We start from the raw sequence: 21,150 nt of genomic DNA on the forward strand, positions 1-21,150 counted from the left end.
CCTGATAGTCCTGGCTAAAGTTTAGTCTGGGCTTTTACAATCAGGCATTTTCTCACTTCTCCACCTGATCTGCTGTGCAGCAGGGCTGCTGGCACAATGGTGGCTACACATTCCCCAGGTGGGTGCCTCTATATGTGAAGCACTCTGAGATCCTTTGGTCCCTGTGGCTGAAGAATACTATATGATTGGAAGGTATTATTTTATTCTGGCAAGGCAAATGTAATAACAATGTCACTGTGTTTGTAACTATATATCCCTCTCGAATTCAATAAAATTACACTTCATATGCTTGTGCACACCATTTTGGTGATAATAAGAATACTTTGACTTTTCTGAAGGCAATGCCTGGCCCTTAAATGCTTCTCACTGCTCCGGAGAACCGTTTTTTTTTATCAGACAAGGCCATCTACATTTCAGATGTTTCCCATCACGACGAACTAAGCCAGATGAAGGTCGACCTTCACGGCAGCCCCGAGCAGGAAGTGGAAAAAAGATTTGAGGGGGCGTCCGCAGAAGAGATGCCCAGGGCCCTTCCTGTCCTGAGGCCCAGAGAGGTGGAGCTGGAATGGTCTGGGCAGAGACACACAGCGGACAGAACGGAGTTGAAGGAAGACAATCAAGGTAACGGGGTCTTCTCACTGCCACCTTGTCTAGCGCTGTTCAGTGCAGTTGTCACACGCGTTTCCAGATAAGACCGACTCCTGCCTACTCCCCCAAAAAGGCCGCTATGCAATCCATGTGCCCCTGTGTCCTACACGCGGTGGGATACAATACAGACTGGGAGGCTGCCTTTTCTGATGGAGCCTTCCAAACCCTTGCGTGCCTGAAACTAAAAACACTCAATTGGAAGTTTCTAAAACCCCCAAAAAATGTCCTTTAATCGCAGTTTTCAGAAAAGCTAAACATTCAGCGCTCCTGAGGGACTGAGGCAGGGAAATCCATTAACGCGGTTAGGTAGAGCCGAAATCCCCCGCTCCATACAGATTTTACGAAGTGTCAAAAGGCGTTCGCTGAACCAAAGGGACGCTGGGGGATAGACAGGAACTAACTAACCTGAGAAGCAGCTCCATGAAGCTTTTCACATGTCAACAGTAATCGTTTCAGATCCTTTCCTTATTGCATTAAAGGCATGTGAACCTGGTCCAGCACAGAAATTATGTGCCCAGCTGATTTAATTAATGAGGGAGCGGCAGAAAATTTCCACTCTCCCTGTGATGGCCATGATAAGCCAGTTGGAATAGAAAAGCAACAATGAAAACTTGAGCCAAAGCTTCAGATAAGAACCTAATGGCTTGACTTTGTGCATGTGTTAAAGGTAGCATATGGGGCATTTCATCTAACCCAGATGTGGAGGGCTGTAGCAGTGAGCCGGTCAGAGTATTAGAGAACTATTTAAACACATTCACGCATGTATGGTGGTTCACGAGGGCATGGAAAAGACATTAAGGCACCGAGGATTTCTGATTATTTCTTCCTTTAAGTGTGTAATAAACCATCAAAACTCACTTCACGGAGGAGAAACCTGTGATGATCAAGAACATTCCAAAGGATCGAAAGGACAGACCCCAAAGTTCAAATTGTTTATTTTATTCTTATTGTATGCTGACCCCTCTTGGAATCATGACTTGTTTCTCTACATCTTGGATGTAGGACGACAAGTCATGATTCCAAGGGTTGCCACTGAGAAATTTTTATTCTTCTTATTTTGTTGGCACCTTATAGTGGCAACCCCTTTCTTAAGACCTGCCTACTCATTGAGCCATTTGTTTCAACACACTACAGGCTCAATCAGGAGGCTCAGTGCTGACTGGTGGAGAGGTGTGGCTCTCACAGACATCACCGCAATCCTGCAAGCTATGGGGATCTTCACTGGGAACCAAACCGGCTGTTTAGTTTTACTGCTGCCCTGTTTGTCCCATTTTTAACAACGAGTTAGGCGACTTCTGACACAACACCATTACTGCAGTCAATCCAATAAATTCTAATCAATATCATATCATTACGAACAATTGTATCTACTTCAACTAACGCCCCTTGAATAGCACCGATCTTCTGTGGCTCAGAGTAATGACTGTGTGATCAGTTCTCTATCCACTGGGATACAAGCATGTTCAAGGTTTAATGATACCTTCTTCCTTCTGTAACTATTGATCTTTTATTTGCATATGTGTGTAGATGTTACCCCCTGAAAACTATCACCTATTTTCTTTTGCCGAAACTTGGCAAACTGAATTCGGGAGTGTATTATGAATTTTAAAGCTCCAGTTGTTGTTAAGGGTTCTCTTTGGTTGTAGACGATTGCTTCACCGCTGGTGTCCTGCCTCCTATCATTGGTAAGAAAGGCCCAGGGCGACAGAGCTCCATGGCGTATTTCAGAGACCCCAGCAAAGACCAGAAAGACTCGCAGACAGGCATTATTCGGGGCAGCATTCCAGAGGTCCTGAGAGGTGAGAGTCTGTTGTCTCTAACGGTATCTTAGCTTACCTTCTTGTCAGTGGGACAAGCAGTGATCAGTGAGTACAGATAGGATAGTTGCCTGGATCAATAATCCTTGGAGATTTTATTCTCATATCATCGGTTTAAACCCCAAAAAATTAAGTAATTTTCTTTTAGTCTTCTGTATTTTCTTTCAATCAAACCTAGAGTCCAAGCCCGTGCAGACTCCTCATCCTCTGTCACACAGGTCAAAGTCCTGCTTTCCAGATGCGTTTGTTAACAAATCAAGTTAATTACTTCAGCTAACTTAAATGTTGTCACGTTTTTATATTTTGTGCGATGAGGGTATATAAATTACAATCAATTAAGATTACGGAGCTACAGTGATGTGCCTTATAATAATCCAACTATATTCCACATAAAATCAAGGTCTGCTATTTTTCTCATTTGTTTAAAAGGTTATTGTTTTATCTTAATCGTGATTTCTTACAAAGTGCTTAAATTCACAAACACAAGAATGTAGTTCAGGTTCCAAATGGCGGGAAGTTATCTGGCTAATCTTGATCATTGAGTTTCCAGTAGTTTATTGATTCAAGAACCCCACTGAGCAGCTTTGTGATCCTAGTGATATTCCAGCTATTCCAGCTAATTACTTTTGTCAGAATATAAATAGTTATTAAAGGCAGTAAAAGGGTGTTATCCTGCCACCGTGTCTGCAAAATCTTTTTGCTTATAACATCTGTGGATACATATCAACAGACTGCATTCCTGGTTTGCTTGAACCTTTAACCATTTTAAATATGGACTGTGTTTCAAGAATGTTAATTAGTGCTCTTTTCTGTAATATTATTTTTTTCTTTTCGCAGAAAGCTACAGAGGCAGCTCAGTAGGATGTCTCATCATGGCTCCGGATGGAGAAATCATGCGTTTGTCTCTTTGGGGGCCTATTACAGAAAATGGCGAAGACCTACTCTTTGATGACATCACACAAAATGAAGGTTTACCCCCCAAAAATAAAGCAACAAAGCTAAAATTATTTTATGTCTTTAAACCTTTATATAAATACACAATACCTGGGTTTGTTATCACTTCTTTCATTAGAAAATACAGCTAGAATATAATTATTTTGGAAACAAAAAAAGCACTTAGAAACAATTAAGTTACCCCAGAGTAAGATTTTGCGAAACCAATAATTGAACTACAGCAAATGTATTAACTTGAACTGAAGGCTGGAGTGAAATAATCTTAACATTATAAAAAGTATCATTTATAATGCATAAATATAATCTATCATAACACCAGCTTCTGTTCGATTAAATTGTGTTGTCTTATAATGAGAGACTATTATGGCTACAACTGATACATTTAAAGACAAACCTTAACAAGCAGAAAACTGGACCTCACTGCAGTATTGCAGTAACGTTCCGTAATTGATCAATTTTTTTTCTACACTGCTGCTGTTTAGAGAGTATGGTCAGATTGGGATGAGATATGAGTGGTGGTGACCTCTGACCTCTGACCTCTGAGGCACAGGAAGGCCAAAGCAGGCAAAGTACAGGCTAAGGAGAGTGGGGTAGGATCATCAGTCTGAGAGCTCCAGGGGGCATCATCAGGTGGAGAGGACAAAGATTCGAAACATGTAGACCTCATTAATATTACCTGTTTCCTTTCAGCTCTGCAAGTCCTGTCCTCAGATGTCATCATAGAACAGCCCTGGAAGATATTTTTGCAGCCAGGTACAGGTCAGTTCCAGATTGAGTTAGTATTGCTTTACTTTTCTTAGATTGTCAACATGACCAAGGAAATACAAGATACACATACAGCAGTGCAGGTTTTTCACATCTCTTCTTCGTTTTTCTATTTACATTTTAACATTTCATTTCATCCATCAATCCCTGTAGAGCACAGTCTGCTATAATATGTCTGAAGTCATAGTGGGTTTCTGGTGTTCTGGGTTTCTTCTGGTGATGTGGTTTCTTAAATCGACCAAGCGTTACAAATGATGAATTGAAATGTTTTCTTTTAATTAGACCTGCTGCTGATTTTTCCAGGCACTAAACGTTTGCACCAAAAACAACCTCTCGTGCGCAGGACCTGGTTTTGTTTTCTCTCAGTACAACTCTTAACTGACAGCCAAGGAGAGTCACATTGTGACAGAATGTTGTCAGTTAATTTCTGAGTGAGGTGTGTTTGCAATTGGAACAGCTTGAGGCATCACAGTTATAGGAGGTTCTGTAGATAACTCATATTTCTCCCTGAAAAAAGAAACCGTTCCTGCTGCCTTTTTCCCTAAGTGTTGCCTGAACAGATTGATGACATACTACATATTTCATTTAACAAACAGAGTAAAGGACTAATACAGATATATTACCCTGGTTGACACCCAAAAAATAATTAAGTCCTCATTAATTTGCCACGCAATCTGGGCCTTTTGGGTTCTCCTGCAGTTAATGTCGTTGTATTTGTTTTTGCCTCAAGCTAGGAGTGATGGCATCATTCATAGAAGCAAGTTATTAACTGCGTTTCTACCAATCATAGAATTGGAATAAAATATACATGCAAAATGTTGTTTTGTGCAAATAACCCTGAGGTTATTAGGGGTATGGTTTTAGTTGTGATCAGGGTTAGGATTTTGTTACTGCCAAGCAATTTATTTACAGTGGAAACTGGTGATCTTGATTAACATACGCAATTGAAAAAAATGTATGAATCGCGTGTGCATTTCCCTAATCTAAGGTGTTTCTCATTTTTCCGTACCATCTCACACTTCAATCCAAATCTTGTTCGCATGGTCTTCGCATATGTTTTAAGAAGCAGGAAACCAATAAGTGTCCTCTTCTCCTTAGATGACTTAGACTTTTCAAAGAATAGCAATGTGGCTGTTCTGATGTGAGTATAGGTACCGTACAGTGGGAAATCCAGTAATACTGATAGTGTGACTGAGGTAGGCGATATTGTCCCTTGTTGGTCCTAATTATCAGAAGCAGCAGAGCAGTTGAGGTCTGGGGCAGGAGGGGGATTAAACTCAACAAATGCTGATTCCCATCTGGCATTTCTGGGTTCCTGTTCAGTGAAGCGTTGAGATGAGTCAGCCCCAGCTGATAGCCCTTTCTAATCCCAAGCAGAGATGATTTGCGATTTTGCGGTCTTCGCGACTCATCATCCTGACACCGGCCACCGAGCCTGGCCAGAGTCCAGCCAACTGTGGCCAGAGCTCAGGAGATCCTGCACACAACAGGTCTCTGGAACTTGGCAGCCAGGATTCTTAGATCAGCAGAGACACCGACGGCACTTTCCTTACAAGAGGCTGAAAAACATTGTCATAACTCCTTCGGTAGCAAACACGACAAAACAACACGCATACAGCCAAATAAAATTTTAACAGACATACCGGGACCACCGTTACTGAGCTGCTTCTGCAGAGAGGTCTGTCAGTTCTCAAGTTCTTAATAGTTTCTTCCTCATTTTCAGCTGACCTCTCTATCTGGAGTTCTGCTCTTAGCTTTTGACTGACACTCTCTAAAGTTCTGTGGAATTCTGTAAGTGTCTAATAAACCAGGATGAAAAACTGTGTGCCTGTAATGTCATTTGCACAAAGGGTTGTAAAGGATATAATATTGTCAAGTGGGAATTATAAAGCAGTTATGACGGATTGTTTTAGCCTTATTCAGATAAAGCTGTACCAAGACAATATATACCACATGCACATGGAATTGTTTAAAAGGCCAACATTAAAAAGAAAGAATGTTATCCTTGTCATTTTCAATGTAAGAGGACACAAAGTTAAATTATTGCAGGTTGCCTTAATTTTTCTTAAATTGATCTGACATTCATACATATATCTATTGTATTCAGCATATCATATACAGTACAGTATATGGAAATCAGAATATTGAGGTTAAAATACACTATTGTACTTAGCAGTTCTTTCTAAGGTAAATTTGTGATAATTGATTTTCTGCCGGTTATACATCTAATTATGTGTTTTCATTATTTTTAACAGCCAGGTCACTGAACATTTTACAGATTTTAAAATAATGCAGAAGAGTTTTGTCATCTCTATGTGCTAGTAATTGATTCCAAAAATGTCATGTTAATGTTTTATGCATAGCGTTCAGAATGCAAAACTATTACCCTTATAGAATTCCACAGAAATTTAGGATTTTGTCACATAGGAATCGACAGGATCATTAACATCTCAATGGACAGTACTTTCCCAGGGTCAGAAGTGAGTTTGAAACTGTGCCCTGTCTGGGCCTGGTAATAAATTGCCAGAGCATCTTTAACCTCACCGGCCGCTTAAATCCCCCTGGGTTTCTGTAAACGAACATATCGTTTCAAACATTCTTGCTGTGTACACAGCCAGCCCCATGAACTCGACACATTACCATCCCCTCTGCAGGAACAGTTTTTTATAGATATCCGAGGCCTCGCTTTAGAGCCGGACACAAGCCCTGTCCTTTCCAGCAAATTCTCTCTTTCTTGACTAGTTTCTTTACTTGAACAAAAACAGTGCTAGCTGGGGACGAAACCTTCTCTGCTGAGGAGCCTCAGCTAAGCAGCTGGACGCTACAGCCAGAGGGAAATATGTAAGGAAAGCATTAAAGGAAGGAAGAGCATCCTGAAAAGTGAACTCTAGAGAAGCACACCCCTTGCAGAGACTCTTTCGAAGTGGCTTGTGGAGTCAGGCCTCGATATCTGGTGATCCCCTCAGATTTTTATCTGAGCAGCTGTGCAGTGGAAATTCTATAGGAGAAAATAGTTTAACTCCAGGAAGGGGGAGAAAATCCGAGCGTTTGTCTGCAGAGGAAACACCACTTGTATCCCCCCACCAAGCCTGTTACCTTTTAAATACAACAGAGAGCAGTAGGTGGAGTTCTCAAATTTCCTCAAAATGCCAACAAAAAAAAGGCAGAATGTACAGTTTGTTGACCCTTTTGTAAAAGAAGGGAACAGAAATTCACAACGGAAGTTTTACTGTTTTAAAGTTCGTTCATGACTGGAGGGATTTCTGTGGTGGAATCAGTTCAAGAGTGCAGTATCTTTCCTGGTGCTCTCACTAAGTAAGTCTTCACATTAATATGTTCGTCCCAAAGGATTCCAGAGTGCTTTTGTCATGATGAAAAGGAAACCCAAGGTTAAGCTTATTGTTATAATCTTAAGGTTTGGTTAAGCTTATTGTCATAAAGTTAAGGGCATCCTGGTTGGTGTTTACAAAAACATGTATTGTGAAAGAATCGTGTGTGTCCTGGTCCTTCAAGGCCACTTTCATGACACTGAATTGGAATATCACACCTCCAGGCCCAGGATCTTGGATTTGACTTGGGCCTTGGCATCTGTCTGTATGGAGTCTGCATGTTCTCATTTCCAGCTTGTGCCCTACAACCCTGCTATGAGTCTCCTCTGGTAAAGTGGCTTTCTGAAAATGAATGCGTGGATCGGTAATAATTTGGGGGTGTCTTTAGAAAGTGGCTGTATGAAAACCCTTCACAAATAACAGTTTAAGGTTCTGAACAAAGCATGTAGATGAACCCAGGCTGCCCCATGCCTCATCTAATGCTTTTTGTTCGTGCTCTCAATTCTCCTTTAGGACTAATTCTGGTTATTTTTTAAAGATGGTGCAGCCTGAGACTGCAGTTTAATCCTGTAGAGTTGTTTTTGTTTTCTAGAGAACCTTTGAAGGTCGTACTTTTGGTGAGCTGGCCACCCTCCAAAAAAACAAAACATAACAGCATATGCATGCTGTCGGTTTTTAGAAGACACAAAGACCCCCCAGTGCCGGAAAGCTAGAATACCCCCAGAACAGAGTAATCCAAGATTAGAAAGACTGTGAACAGTTTCCTATGCATCCACCTCTCTAGTAAATGGGATCTGTCTGATATAAAGGGAAAGTAAACTAGTCTTCTACTTCTGAAGATGTGTATACAATGAATCAGTGCTGTTTATTTGTTCAGTCCGTTGAGGTATAGTGCTTATGTTACTCAAGCAGGGGGGAGGAGAAGGGTAGGGCAGGGTTTGGGGTTAAGAAATATGAGTGTTTTGGCCTCCCGATCCCCAAGAGACAGTTCGTTTTAACAGACTTCACAAACTCTGTGAGGTTCCCTTTCCTCATCCATCTGTTGATTTTTTTTATGCATTCATTTGTCTCTTAATTCACAAGCGTACGTACACATTTGGGAACCTGCAAAATTTAATTAACATACATTCCCATAATTCGTAGCAACTGCACGTTCTTTAAAGACACCTTAACACTGAAAGGTGTTCTTCTTAAAAGGAAATATTGTTTCAGTTTAAGTTAGTTTAGCTTATCTAAAACTACTAAATGAATGTATGCAAATGCAGCCCCCCCACTACCTATTTATTGATCCATTAATTTACAGTATTGTACGTGTCACATACTATTGTTGTGATTTCATGTGATTTTACGTGACTCTTCTGTTTTGCTTGTGTATTTTGTGTATTACTTCTGTGGGAGAAGCCAAAGACAAATTTCCACAGCAGTGGACAATGAAGTATCTACCTTTCTTGTTTTTGTTTCCTTGTGAGCCCGTGTTGCTTCTGTTTACTGTACAAATTGGCCACAGGTCTTTGAAGGATACGGTTTCTCTTTTTTCCTGCTGAAAATGTTAAAATGATGCAACTCGCTTTCCTGGGTTTGAGTTCACAAAAGGCAACTTGATGCAGAGGGGCTCGAAAGGGGTGGGTTTCTGAAGCCCCCCCCCTACCACCATCCCCCCCCCCTCCCCTTCCTTTGAATGCTCAACATCTGTTTCTCTTTTCACTTACTGAGGTATCCCAGACAGTGAAACCTGATCTCCCCCAGGCTAGGCCCTAATCCTGGGCCTTGAGTTTTTGACTGACAGGCCCTGTGTTTTCTCAACCTGACCTCTCTCACTGCTCTGTTTCCTTTATCCTGTCACTAGTCAGAAACCTGACCACCCCTCCCCTCCCTTTCCCCTGCAACCTCCCTTTTTGGGCCTCCTCAGAAACTGACACTTTCTAAATAAAGATTCTTTGAGCGGGAGGACTATATCAGACTCTATCAAGCCCGGGTTTGGAGGGAACGTCCCTGACTTTTTGCAGATTTAGAGTTGCCCTGGGACAGCCCAAGCACCCTGCTGGGTTTTCTCCAGTGGTTTCAGTTATAAATCAACAGGAATCACACCGCACAAACCCCGCAGAAAATAAAACACTATCGTAGCTTGTTGTAATGTTGCATTTAAGAAACTTCCACTACTTCTAATTGAGGTAACAAATTACGATTACTAACTAATTGTTAATATGTAACAAAGAAATCTTAAATGTAGAGGCTACGCTGTAGTTACAGTTTTAAGGACCAGTGGTAAACCTGGTTTTATCACAGCTTTAAATTTACTTACTGTAAATGCAATACAGTATAGTGAATTTTTTATATGTCCAAAGTTACTTCACCCACTAAACTTATTTTTATATCACCTACAAATCCATTACTAATTTATTAATTCTTACAGAACAAGTGACAAAACTCACTGTATGTACTTTGACGTTTTGTTTGAAAAGTTAAAGCTGTCTGGGCAACGCTCAGCTTCCTGACTTCACACGCATGAATGGATAGGATTTGTATGTGTGTTTATGTCATTTTCTCTTGCAATGTGTCGTAGTTGAAGGTGATTGTGCACCACAGTGAGAACCGTGTTACACACGGTTTGAAAGAGTGCACTTCGTTTCGTATAGGTCTGATGAGCCAAAGAACATAACTGTTAAAGGTTCTTTTCAATCGTGATGAAGGTTTTGTCCTATTGAATTGCATGACTTGCCTAATCCAATAATGTAATTTAGAGGAAATGTTGAGAAAGATCAGCTGCCTTGTTAAAATCCTTGGCGTGTTTAAAACTGAGTAACAGAAGCAATGCGTAATCTTTATTGAAAGACTTCTTGGATTCATCGCTCTCTTTAAGAGAAAATGCTCTTTTCCCTTTATTTGAATCTAAGGTTTCATAGCCCCCATTCCCCTATAGCAGGTAAAACGATAGCTGTTCTATTCTGTGATTAGAGGGAAGACCCAAGTTTGGTTTGTCCTGAAGCATACACTTCAGGTTCGCTATCTGAATTGTAAACATTTTCACAGATATTTGCACTGAACTTTCATAAACATACTGCACGTTTATGTGACTAGGACTAGCGCGCTAACTCACCTCAAGTCAAAGGGTACATGGGAGTTGATCTGTAAAGCACGCACGTTAAAAGCTAATAGATAAAAGAATGTAGTCATGTTGATGAGTCTCTACGCGCTGTTATAGATATCCAGAAGAAAAGAACAGTGTTAAATCTTATTAAGCCATTTCATTTCATGAAGCTGTTTAACAAAAAGCACATTTTGTTCTTCTTGTAATTTGTGGGAACGTTTGCATACATTCTTCATTCTTAAGAATAAAGCAATATTTTGGGTATATGTACAAAATGGGGCAACAGGGTGGCACAGTGGCACCTCGTAGCACTGGGGCCCTGGGTTCGATTCCTGGGGTGCTGTCTGTGTGGAGTTTGCATGGTGTCCCTGTGTTTGTGTGGGTTTGCCCCAGGTACTCCGGTTTCCTCCCACAGTCCAAAGACATACCGGTAGGTCCGTTGACGTCTGGGAAAACCGACCCTGGTGTGTGTGTGTGTGTGTGTGTGTGCCCTTTGATGGTCTGGCATCCCATGCAGAGTGATTTCCTTCTGGCACCCATTGTTTGCAGAACCAGGCTCCCCTGAGACCCTGAATTGGAAGAAGCAGTTAGAAAATGGATGGGTGGAGGGAGCAGTTTTTCAATGGCAAGTCCAGGAAACTATAAGCCTATTGCTAGCGTGAATCTCATGGAGTGACTAACACATACCAAGACTCCTGTCTCGTAAGGCATTCTAGCATGGTATATGTACTTACTGTCAGCCTGTAAAAAATCTGTTTAGACAGGATATATGGTTTTCCATCATATAGAGGTTATGATGAACAGCGGTTGTGATGAATGGGGAAATAGAGAAGAGCATTTTGCCTAATGTGCTATGTGGTGTCCAAGCAATGACAGGAACTGCTAAGTAGTCCATCACAGAAACAGATGAGAGCACAGAAGTGATGACATCATGACTTGTGAAACACATTACAGCAGTAGAACACGCAAGGCTATTAAAAGCATGTAATCTCCGTTTACATGTTGGGCATTAATATTTCCCCCTCTTCATTGAAACAAAGGGACATTTACTGCCCCGAGATTGTCTTTTTCCTTTATGTCAAATGCAAGGCATTTTTTTTTAATTGCCCTGCGATGGGAGGCAGCGAGCTGCCCAGATAAATCTTTTTTAAAAGCTGTGCAAAATACGTTTTGCAAAAGTTGGAGGAAAAGCATTAGTCCATGTCCAAAGCAATAACCTCTCCTCACTTTTTAGAATGAATATCCAAAAGCATAACAGAAAGGGCATTTCCATCAGGACCTGCGCCACTCATAAGGCCCATCTCCCACGTATGCTGTGTTTGTGTATGCTCGGTTTTGTGCCTAGTGTTGTGCTCAGGGAACCTATTAAGAGTTTAAAATGTCCATGGAGGAGGATATGAATTTGAAAGTGAAATTCAATTTTGCGATTTTTTTTTTGGTGTGTCATAAAGCAGTTGAAATGGGGAGGACTTTGTCCATGGTTTGTTCTTTGCAGTTTGAAATTATGGAGATTATGGAGATTATTATATTGTGATATCATTGCTTAGTGCTTGCACGTATCCAGGGCCACATACCAAGCTTGCCAAAGGAAAAAAAATGGACACGATGAAAAGCAAGTACAATTAAATCCATCAGAATTACAATTTGGCCGAGAACAATTATGCTGGTAAATAACTGTATCAAGTGTGCAGGGAAAAAATTAAGCACACACAGGCATTGCGGGCACAAAGCAGGAAAGCCATCAGGCTCACTGGGGTGTATTACTGTATTCCGTGTTTCCAGAGAGTAATGGCACCAAAATGACATTACCAAAAGACGTTACCAAAATGAGAATGGAGACCGGTCAGTGCAATTCGGGGTAAGAATTACTGAAGGATGTAGTTGAGAGCTGAGAGGTCACAAGTGCTTTCTGAAGAGTGTTTCTGAGGAGGCGGTGAAAGGGAGTCAGGACTGGGCAGCGCTGGGCAGCTCTGGTTTCTGCGGGCAGCCCGGTCTTCCACTGAGGCTGAGCAGTGAGCGGAGAATGACCGGGATACTGGGGTATGTGTGGTGTGGTGGGGTGACAGAGAGGCAGTGCAGACTGTGAGGCGGAAGAGAAGGAGCAGAGGTGGCACAGATTACAGGGAGAGATAAGAGACTGCAGGTAGGCAAGAGCAGAGCAGTCCAGGGCCGGATTTTGGTGTCCGTAGGCCCTAGGCACTTTCACTCCGAAATGTGCAAAAAGAGGGATAAACGCCAGTTGAATTACGTTGATTGACACGATGCACTATCTAACGTTTCTAAAGCTAAACCATGTGATTGATGGAGCGAGTCGAGCGACCATCACTTCGACACTTCTAGTGTCTAGAACAGCCACTAAAGAGTGTATGATTATTGATTTGAAGCACCTAGAGTCAATCGCAAGCATGTTGTTTCAGCTCGTTTTTCGTTAGTCATCAGTGTTTCTCTCCTTTGTAGGCCCTAAAAATTTCGTAGGTCCTACCTCCAGTGCCTAATGGGAAATCCGGCCCTGGAGCAGTTCACACAGAAGAAGGATCTCTCTCGGATTTCATTTCATTGTCCCCTTAGATTAGCCTCCGGCCAGTTTGCAGCTTTTGTGGGGTTTTTTTTTTGCTTTTCCTGTTTCACCTCTCTTTTATACTCACCCGAAGAAGGCTTCAAAGTCAAAACATCGTAGGTTTTGCCATTTCTTTTTTCTGTTCGGTGTAGAATCAGCCTCTCTTTTGTCCTTTTTTTGTTTCAGAATGAGTTGGGAGGCCTTTCGCTCAAAATCTCTTGCTGTTTTCCAACCTCTACACACATCCTCTCTGACCGTGTGTCAAAATAAGGAGACCTAGAAAAGAATCGGCTAAGCTGCTAATGTAGAGTTCTAGTGCCCTCTCGTGGTCATATCATATTAAGCACATCAAGTGTGCATGAGGGGATGTGTTTGATGAAGAGAGTGCTTCCATCAAACCACCCCATTAAGTACCTACCTGCAGTGCAGAGCAGTGTGAGCCTGCAAGTCAGGAGGAAGTCTTTATACTGCATCTGGAAAAACTTAAGTATTGCCACAAAACTAAACTTCCATTGTATTTCATCTTAGAATTTCAAAAAATGTTGTACAAGGTACAGTATTTTTCACTGGGGGGCTAACGCACAACGACCCAGTGTTACATACTGTAGCTACACAGTTTGAACCCGGTCTGTACAAAGACAGGCGAAGGCGGGCAAATTAAACTGAGGCAAAATGCTTTGAAAGACCTTCCACTGTGTTTCATTAAACATGGTGCCTTTGCCGAGAGTTTGTCTCTTGTTCTTTATAAACACACTCAAGGGGGGAAAAAAAATATGGCCCTTTTGAACTGTTACACAGAACCTAATGAGGAAACTCCACCAAGCAAGACAGTTTAGTGTTCTTGCAATCAGGGAAGATAAATAAGAGGAAAGTGTGGTTTCACACAAGTGGTAAGTGTACTTCCCAAAGAATTTCAAACAAAGTACAGCTCAGTTCTCTTGGGACGAGTCGTTCGGAGTAACTAGAGCTTAAAAGCAAGGGGTTTTCTTTCACTGGGAACTTCAAAGGATCCTGGAAACTATTAAAGACACAGCCGGTTTAGACTCCCTAAAAAATGAACTGTCCCCAGTGTTTAAGGTACTGAGGAATTTAGCTCACAACAGTGAGTACTGTGTTTCTGGTCAGATTCAATCTGTCGCGAATGAAATAAAAATAGATTAACAACCCCCACACCTCTGTCATATAAAACGGTACAGTACAGTGGTACAAACAGCGTGTGTGAGAGTACACCAATGTGACATCTGACAATTGGCGTAATTTTTAGTGGAAATAAACATGTCATACCGTGGTAAGACTCACAGGTCACTGGGTCAGTCCACACTGGCTGTTCTTTCAGCAGATGTGAAGTTCTGAGGACAGTTCTCAAGGTTGCCGGTTCAAGAAAAGATGCTCTATATTATTTCAACTCTAGATATTTGAAACCCCAAGAAAGAGTTTTCCTTTGCTGTGATATCTTTTTCCTAACATCGAGGCTCCACTGTAGAGGGATAATGGCCTTTTTAGTGAACAAAAATGATGGAGAGAATTTTTGTTTGAGATACTTCCTTCTGATTTGTAAAGTCCTAGTAATGTAAGAATATATGCAGAGCTACCAAAGAGAGGAGGTTAGTTGATAGGTTGTTAGTTCTTAGTTGAGAAAAAGCTGGGGTTCGGGCTTTGCTAACACGACTGTTTCACACTCCTGCAACCCTTTGAGTAAAGAAATTCCTCCTGGTCTGAATTTTAAAGGCAAGTCTATGGAGTTTCCTTTGGTTTTGTCTCACTGTTCATTCTGAAGAAGTCCACCGGCTGGACTTTGTGAAGGCTATGAGGATTTGAATACCATACTTGAATTTATTCCCTACGTAGTGAACTCTGCTCAAGACAAAAAAAATATTCAGTTCTTTCAGCGTGTCGGTGTAGTGCATTAACAGATAGAATTTTAAACCCCTTTTTTTTAAAATTGTAAACTTTGAACTGTATATCCTAAAAATCGTCTAGAAGATGTACTGTAGATGATAAAATATTTTAGATATGTATTACATAATATCAGTTTTTTGTGTGCAATACTAATTGTTGTGTGTTGAGTGCATTGAGTAAGTTTCTTTCTGTTTCAATGAGCAAAACATTGTCTCTCAGATTCTATGAAAGAGATGCAGTGGTACACAGGGCTGTCCAAGATTAAACAGTTATTAGTTATTATTAAATGTTATTACATACCAGATTAGGTTTTCCTCGTTGTTACCACTGTTATTTAAAAGCAGTAGACAATTGTTGTCCATCCCATAAAACTGGGTCATGAACATGGAAGGGCATGTTATAAATTGCAAGAAAAAATAAATATTTTTGGGAATACATAAACCAAGAGCCGCACGCAGCCAGTGCAGTTTCTTAGAACGGCCTAGTTTTACGAGCAAAGGATCTTCTGTTCAGCTTGTGAAATTCATTTTCCCATCTTTCTGTAATCAAACAGGTGATTAATCATGGAGCATCTGCGCTCCATCCACGTTCTGTAAATACGGAGAATGGCAATACTGCCCTCATGGGAGAGGACACTCCAGTTCACACAGCACTGGGGCACTTGCTTGTTTTTCTCATTGCAGCTGTCCATGGTGAAAGGCCTTTCATGGACTCCTAATGAAAAAGCGGATCTAATTAGCTTAGGGCCCAGTTAATGTCTTAAAGAAACGGTAAAAGAGCAGGCTATATCAGCGGCCCTTTTGTGTCGTCTCAGCTTGCTCCCATTACATGTGCTGCTTGTTCTGATGGTGAGAGTGATCGCTGATATTTGCCATCATTGATAACTATTGATTGATGGAGCGAGTCGAGGGACCATGACTTCGATACCTCTAGTTTCTAGAACAGCCGCTAGACAGCGTAGGATTATTGATTTGGAGCACCTAGAGTCGATCGCAAGCATGTTGGTTTCAGCTTCAGTCACTAGTGTTTCCCTCCTTCGTAGGCCCTTAAGAGGCCTGCAGTGCCTAATGGAAAATCCGGCACTGGGTGCTGCAGTAGGACTAGCAGGGAAGAAGAGCCTGTATCAATCAGAAACGAGCAGCACCGAATTCCTGGATCAATGATGGATGCATCATTCAATGTTTTAGGTTATGATCTGGAGCCATGTATCCAACACAACTGAAGATTTGCCTTGTGTCATGCCATATAGGCTGGAGAGGCTGAAGTGGGAAATTGCATCAGTGTGCTCACTTCCTTTGCATATATAAAGCCCAAGTCATTCCTGTGACTGAGTCATTAAATAGACTGTAATATTATTTATCTGATTCCACCCTGTGTGGGTGTGGGTTTGTTCATCCCTAAACCCTGATTTAGTGTAATAGTTCTGCTGAACGTTGCCTCCGTGCATTGCATGCAATGTCAAGTAAAGGTGCCTATTTCTGCAGTCAGGGGCATAAACACTTTGACTTCATTCCCAAACTCATCTTTCGTGTCTTGGTTCATTACTTTTAAAGCTAAGTCACATTATTGGTTGTGCCCTGAGTCATTATTGTCCTTTTTTGTTAGCTCAATCGTCCATTGTCGCATGCTACTTTGGGATGCCTCTCTTTTGCAAAGTGAACTGAGCCCTGAACCTGGGACAGCACCATTGACAGCGTGAAAATAAACCCCTCTCCTCTTCAAAAGGCTTGAGGTGTCCCAGGGCTTGGGCTCTCCGATTTAATGGGAGATTATGAAGTGCAGGAGTGCTGTCTGTGCGGGAGCCTCCAGGGTTAGCTAAATAAGACCCCGGGGGCAAAAGTCAGGTAATGAGAGGGGAGGAGAGGATGGGAGTCTGAGCAGTTTTGGCAGGAATGTCACGTTCGGGTGTCCTCTTCCCTTCCTGGGAGCACAGACGGGGGGTCGTTCTCAAAGCTCCCTGGGTGTCCCAACGACTGGGATCCCAGACAGGGACACAGGTCCGGGTTTGAGCCAAGGAGTCAGTCTGGCTGAGTGCTTCATCACCTGTTGTCTTTAGCGGCTCCTGTTTGTCACCCAGTGACCTTCCTTCCCATCATTCCCTTGACAAGCCCAGACCAGGGCTGGACTGCCATGTGTTTTACTGTTTATCCTCAAATCCTTATTTATCGGACAGCCACGGATTTGTGGACATTGTAATGAGAATGAAAGAAAAAAAGACACATCTTCATGTCTTGAATGGCAGAAATATTTTTAAAACATACTGAAAGTTATTCAAAACTCAATGAATACCATTGGTTACAATACCCGTTTACTGTATCTTTAATGTTTCTCAGTGTATCAGAAATATTTAATATTGTTTGTTAGATTGTTCAATAAGTAATTTACAAATCTATTTACTATTATTACCTCGTACTTCACTGTTCTATGTTCCCTTCTGTCAAAACACCAGTAAAATAAAACAGATTTGTGCCAGATATTTGAACGGATACATAAAAAACAAAGTCTTTTTTTTTGTTATGCAGTACCAAGCATGTACTGCAAAAATACATTGTACTACATGTACAATACTTGAACAGAAGCAAAATGCTGAAAATATTTTAAAAGAATTTAGAATACTTTTCATTCCATACTGATGCCCATCACTGAAACCCCAACACCTCACCTTCCAGTTTAAGCATTTCCCATAAACTCTGCCTTACCAGCTGCACAACAGAAAAGATCAGACAATATCCGGTACAAAAATCGCAGAAGACAGTGTTTCTTGTAAAATTCAGAAGAAGGAAGATTGGCTTGAAAGTGTCTTACCATCACAATGTTCAATCTGTTTCTCTTTCAGAGATGCCCGCTATGGGGCTGGACACTGACAGTGACTTTCTTACTCGGCAAGATATGTCAACATACCTGAACAAAAGTGACAAGGTCTGTACAGCTGAAATAGGAATTGTCATCTGGCTACAGCATTGAATACTGCGTCACTGTGGTGCTGACTGAAATGATATAGTACAAACCTCCCATTCAGACCTGCACATATCAAAACAGAAGAATCTACCCCAAACTACTTCCATACAAATGCCTGTTTGTAAAAACTGAATCTCCCATAATGATGAAAAATGTGAGATCTTCCTTTAAACATAAATTAGTAGATAACGTTAATAAATAGTCTAGCCCTATGGGTAGCTAGCAATTAATTGATCCAGAAATCTCAGACATTCTTGAAAGAAAGCAAGGTTTCAGCTTCAATGACATGCCTGGGATGCTAGTGCCCTGCTCCTACAACTCTTTGGGTAAAGTGCCTCCTGTTCTAAGTTTTAAATGCATGTCCATGTAGTTTCCACTTGTCCCCTCTGGCTTGTGTTTTATTAAAGAATGTGCGTGAGTCCAGACTATGTTGATTGCTGTGTAGAAGGTGCAGTACTCAGAACAGGCCAGTGTCAGAACCTTCATGAACTTTAATGTAAGTAGTACAATTCTGTGTATTATTTTAACTGCCAGTACAGAACAGGGATGCCAGGGATGATGTTAAATGCTCATAAAATGTAGTTTTCCTTAACACTAGGGGTAGCATTTTCTAGACTATTTGGAGCAGTAGGAGGAATATAAGCAGTCAATAGAAAGAAAATAGGAAAACACCCTGTTAACCTTTATAAAAGTGAGTATGGGGCTTGTGAGCTAGCCCAGTCTCAGTTCTATCAGTAAATTATATGGTTAAATGGACAATGAGAAATCTTGTCACATTTCATTTGCACATGACATTTGTTGCATCAGTGTTTTTCAATTCCTATTACCATGTAAGGACCCCAAATAATACTAAAACTGCAATTACTTTTGCACTTTGTGAATTTCGGTCTTTTTATGTTACCTTTAGAGCTGTATCTACTCTGCTTTGTGCTCTTGCATAGCTGTATTAGTATTTATTGTTGGAAGCTTTTATCCTAAATGACTTATATTTGTACCCATTTTGCCAGTTGGGTATTTTTACTGATGCAGTCTTAGTGAACCATCTTGGTGAAAAGTGCACCAGCCAGAAATTTCAGCCTAAAACCTTCATGTTCCAGAAGCCCTATTACCACCAGGTATAAAAAGACATCTTCAGGGTGTAGGAGTCATCCTGGGCCCTAGACAGAGGTTCATGGGATCTTTTTTTCTTCACAGGTTATTTATAACAATTTCCTGGCAACAACAGGTCTAAACACCCAAGTCATTTTTTAAACTTAAATTCATAAACAGTACTCCATGCCACAGTAGTTGAAGCAGCTTGACGGTACCAAGTTTAATGTTCCATGTGCTTAATTTTCCTTAATTGGGTTTGTTTTCCAGAGATTCAACAACAGGCAATAAATTACTTTGAACACCACAATTAAATACCACCCAGGACACAGTGATGCAGGCAGTTGATTTGATTCTGCATTGCTTATAGCTGGTTGACTTTGTGTTATCATTCCATTAAGGTTCTGTGTATAATGTGCTTTACATAACCGTTAAGCAGTGTTGTCCTCTATTTGTGCTGGCAACAAGGACTTATAAATACTTCATTTCTTTCCCCCAACACAATGTCAAAACTTACGACCTTATTTGAGGTGTGATGGCTCTGTAAGTATTCATGTATTCTACTGAAACGCTTTTAAATTCAAGATTTATAAATGACTAATCCTGAGACAAACAACAAATAACATAGAAGTATATGGGCAAATTATTCATGGATTCAGCTCACCATGCTACTCCATTAAAATATGCAAAGTATAGAAATCTCTGCAAATACCACAATATAATAGCATTCCCAATAATTGAACCAAAAAAAGAAATATCAAATAAAGTGTTAGTGGTTAAAGAATTAATCTTCTATATTGAGACATCCTCTAGATGTCAGATTTTACCTTGAATTATCCCACGTCTTTCATACGCAAATTCATACTTAAACGGCTGCAATGTTTAGAATTGAATGTTTAAAAATTCAATAGATGCATCCTCTTCACCACTCACTGTTAAAATTAGTGGGAGGCTGTATTATTGGGTTGAATAGACATATACTGAAGTGCATCATGAACAACAAAACCAGTTGATATGGACTGAGTTTTTATTCTTTTCTTCCTTTTTTCGCTGTAGATTGAGGCTGGTGAGAATGGACATGAAGGCCACAAGGAATCAGGAGAGAGGTCCAATCCTGACACTAGTGACCGAGTAGACCGGGTACTAGTGAGTGTTTTCTTCACATTACATCAGGAATATGGCAGCTATGAGCTTTGTGGTCCATTACTCATTGTGTTTTCACTTCAAACTGAGGTCTTAATTCCCCTGTTGAATTCATTATTAGTTGAATTTGTCCTTGGACAAGTCCTTGAGGACTTGTCCCAGGTTACTAGTCAATGACTTGGGATCCTGCAAAGTCTGCTGTAACCAGCTGTTGTTACAGAATCAGCTTTCTAGTGTTGACTGATTTCCACAGAGCAAAGGAAAACCTGTTGGCATGTTTCTCGCTGCTCCAGCACCGCCGTCTGTCAGAGAGCCACTCTTCTTTTCACACACAGGAAGCTCTGCAGGGGTGTTACCTTCACTTCAAAACATCAAAAAAACAAAACAAAATTCACAACTTCAAAACAAAGTTCACAAATAAAAAAAAAGGTATCCCATTAACTAGCCCTTTTGGTAGTTAGTACTTAATTGATCCGAGAAAGTCATGCAGCCATTTCTTGAAGGAAACCAAAGTACAGGCTTCAGCTACATGGCTGGGTAGCTTGTTCCATGCTCCCACAACCCTTTGTGTATGTGAAGCATGTCTCTCGCTGACGTTACTGCAAGCCTGCAGTTTCACTCCTCTGAGAAGTCACAGAAGTTGCTGTTCTGCTGGACTCTGAGAGGACCGTGGCCACCTATCCCAGAAACACCCCACCAATGCCAACTGGGGGAGTCCTATACACAGTCAGCTGGTGACATGACACAGGTGCAAATCAGTGAATTCTGGGCCATAGTGTCCATCCAAGGATTTGAGCAAGATCCTGAATTTCTTGACTCATCAGCCTTTCCACTGTGGGGAAAATTTTAAGAGTACTGCTGACTCCCCACCATAAAAAACTGCACATATTACTTTGCTGAGAA

The 21,150-nt window shown here is 41.1% G+C and overlaps 1 protein-coding gene across 1 annotated transcript in view; it reads left to right on the plus strand.

Annotated features, from left to right (window-relative positions):
• Window positions 1-21,150, plus strand: part of kiaa2012 (KIAA2012 ortholog) — a 60,534-nt gene that overhangs the window by 22,152 nt on the left and 17,232 nt on the right. The window contains exons 9-14 of the mRNA XM_088930457.1: window positions 418-621; window positions 2,295-2,447; window positions 3,303-3,434; window positions 4,110-4,178; window positions 17,894-17,976; window positions 20,161-20,250. Coding sequence (XP_088786583.1) covers window positions 418-621; window positions 2,295-2,447; window positions 3,303-3,434; window positions 4,110-4,178; window positions 17,894-17,976; window positions 20,161-20,250 — 731 coding nt within the window. The remainder of the gene's footprint in view (window positions 1-417; window positions 622-2,294; window positions 2,448-3,302; window positions 3,435-4,109; window positions 4,179-17,893; window positions 17,977-20,160; window positions 20,251-21,150) is intronic.

Source organism: Atractosteus spatula, chromosome 13 (genome assembly GCF_055471065.1).
Source record: "Atractosteus spatula isolate fAtrSpa1 chromosome 13, fAtrSpa1.hap1, whole genome shotgun sequence".
Lineage (NCBI taxonomy): Eukaryota > Metazoa > Chordata > Actinopteri > Semionotiformes > Lepisosteidae > Atractosteus > Atractosteus spatula.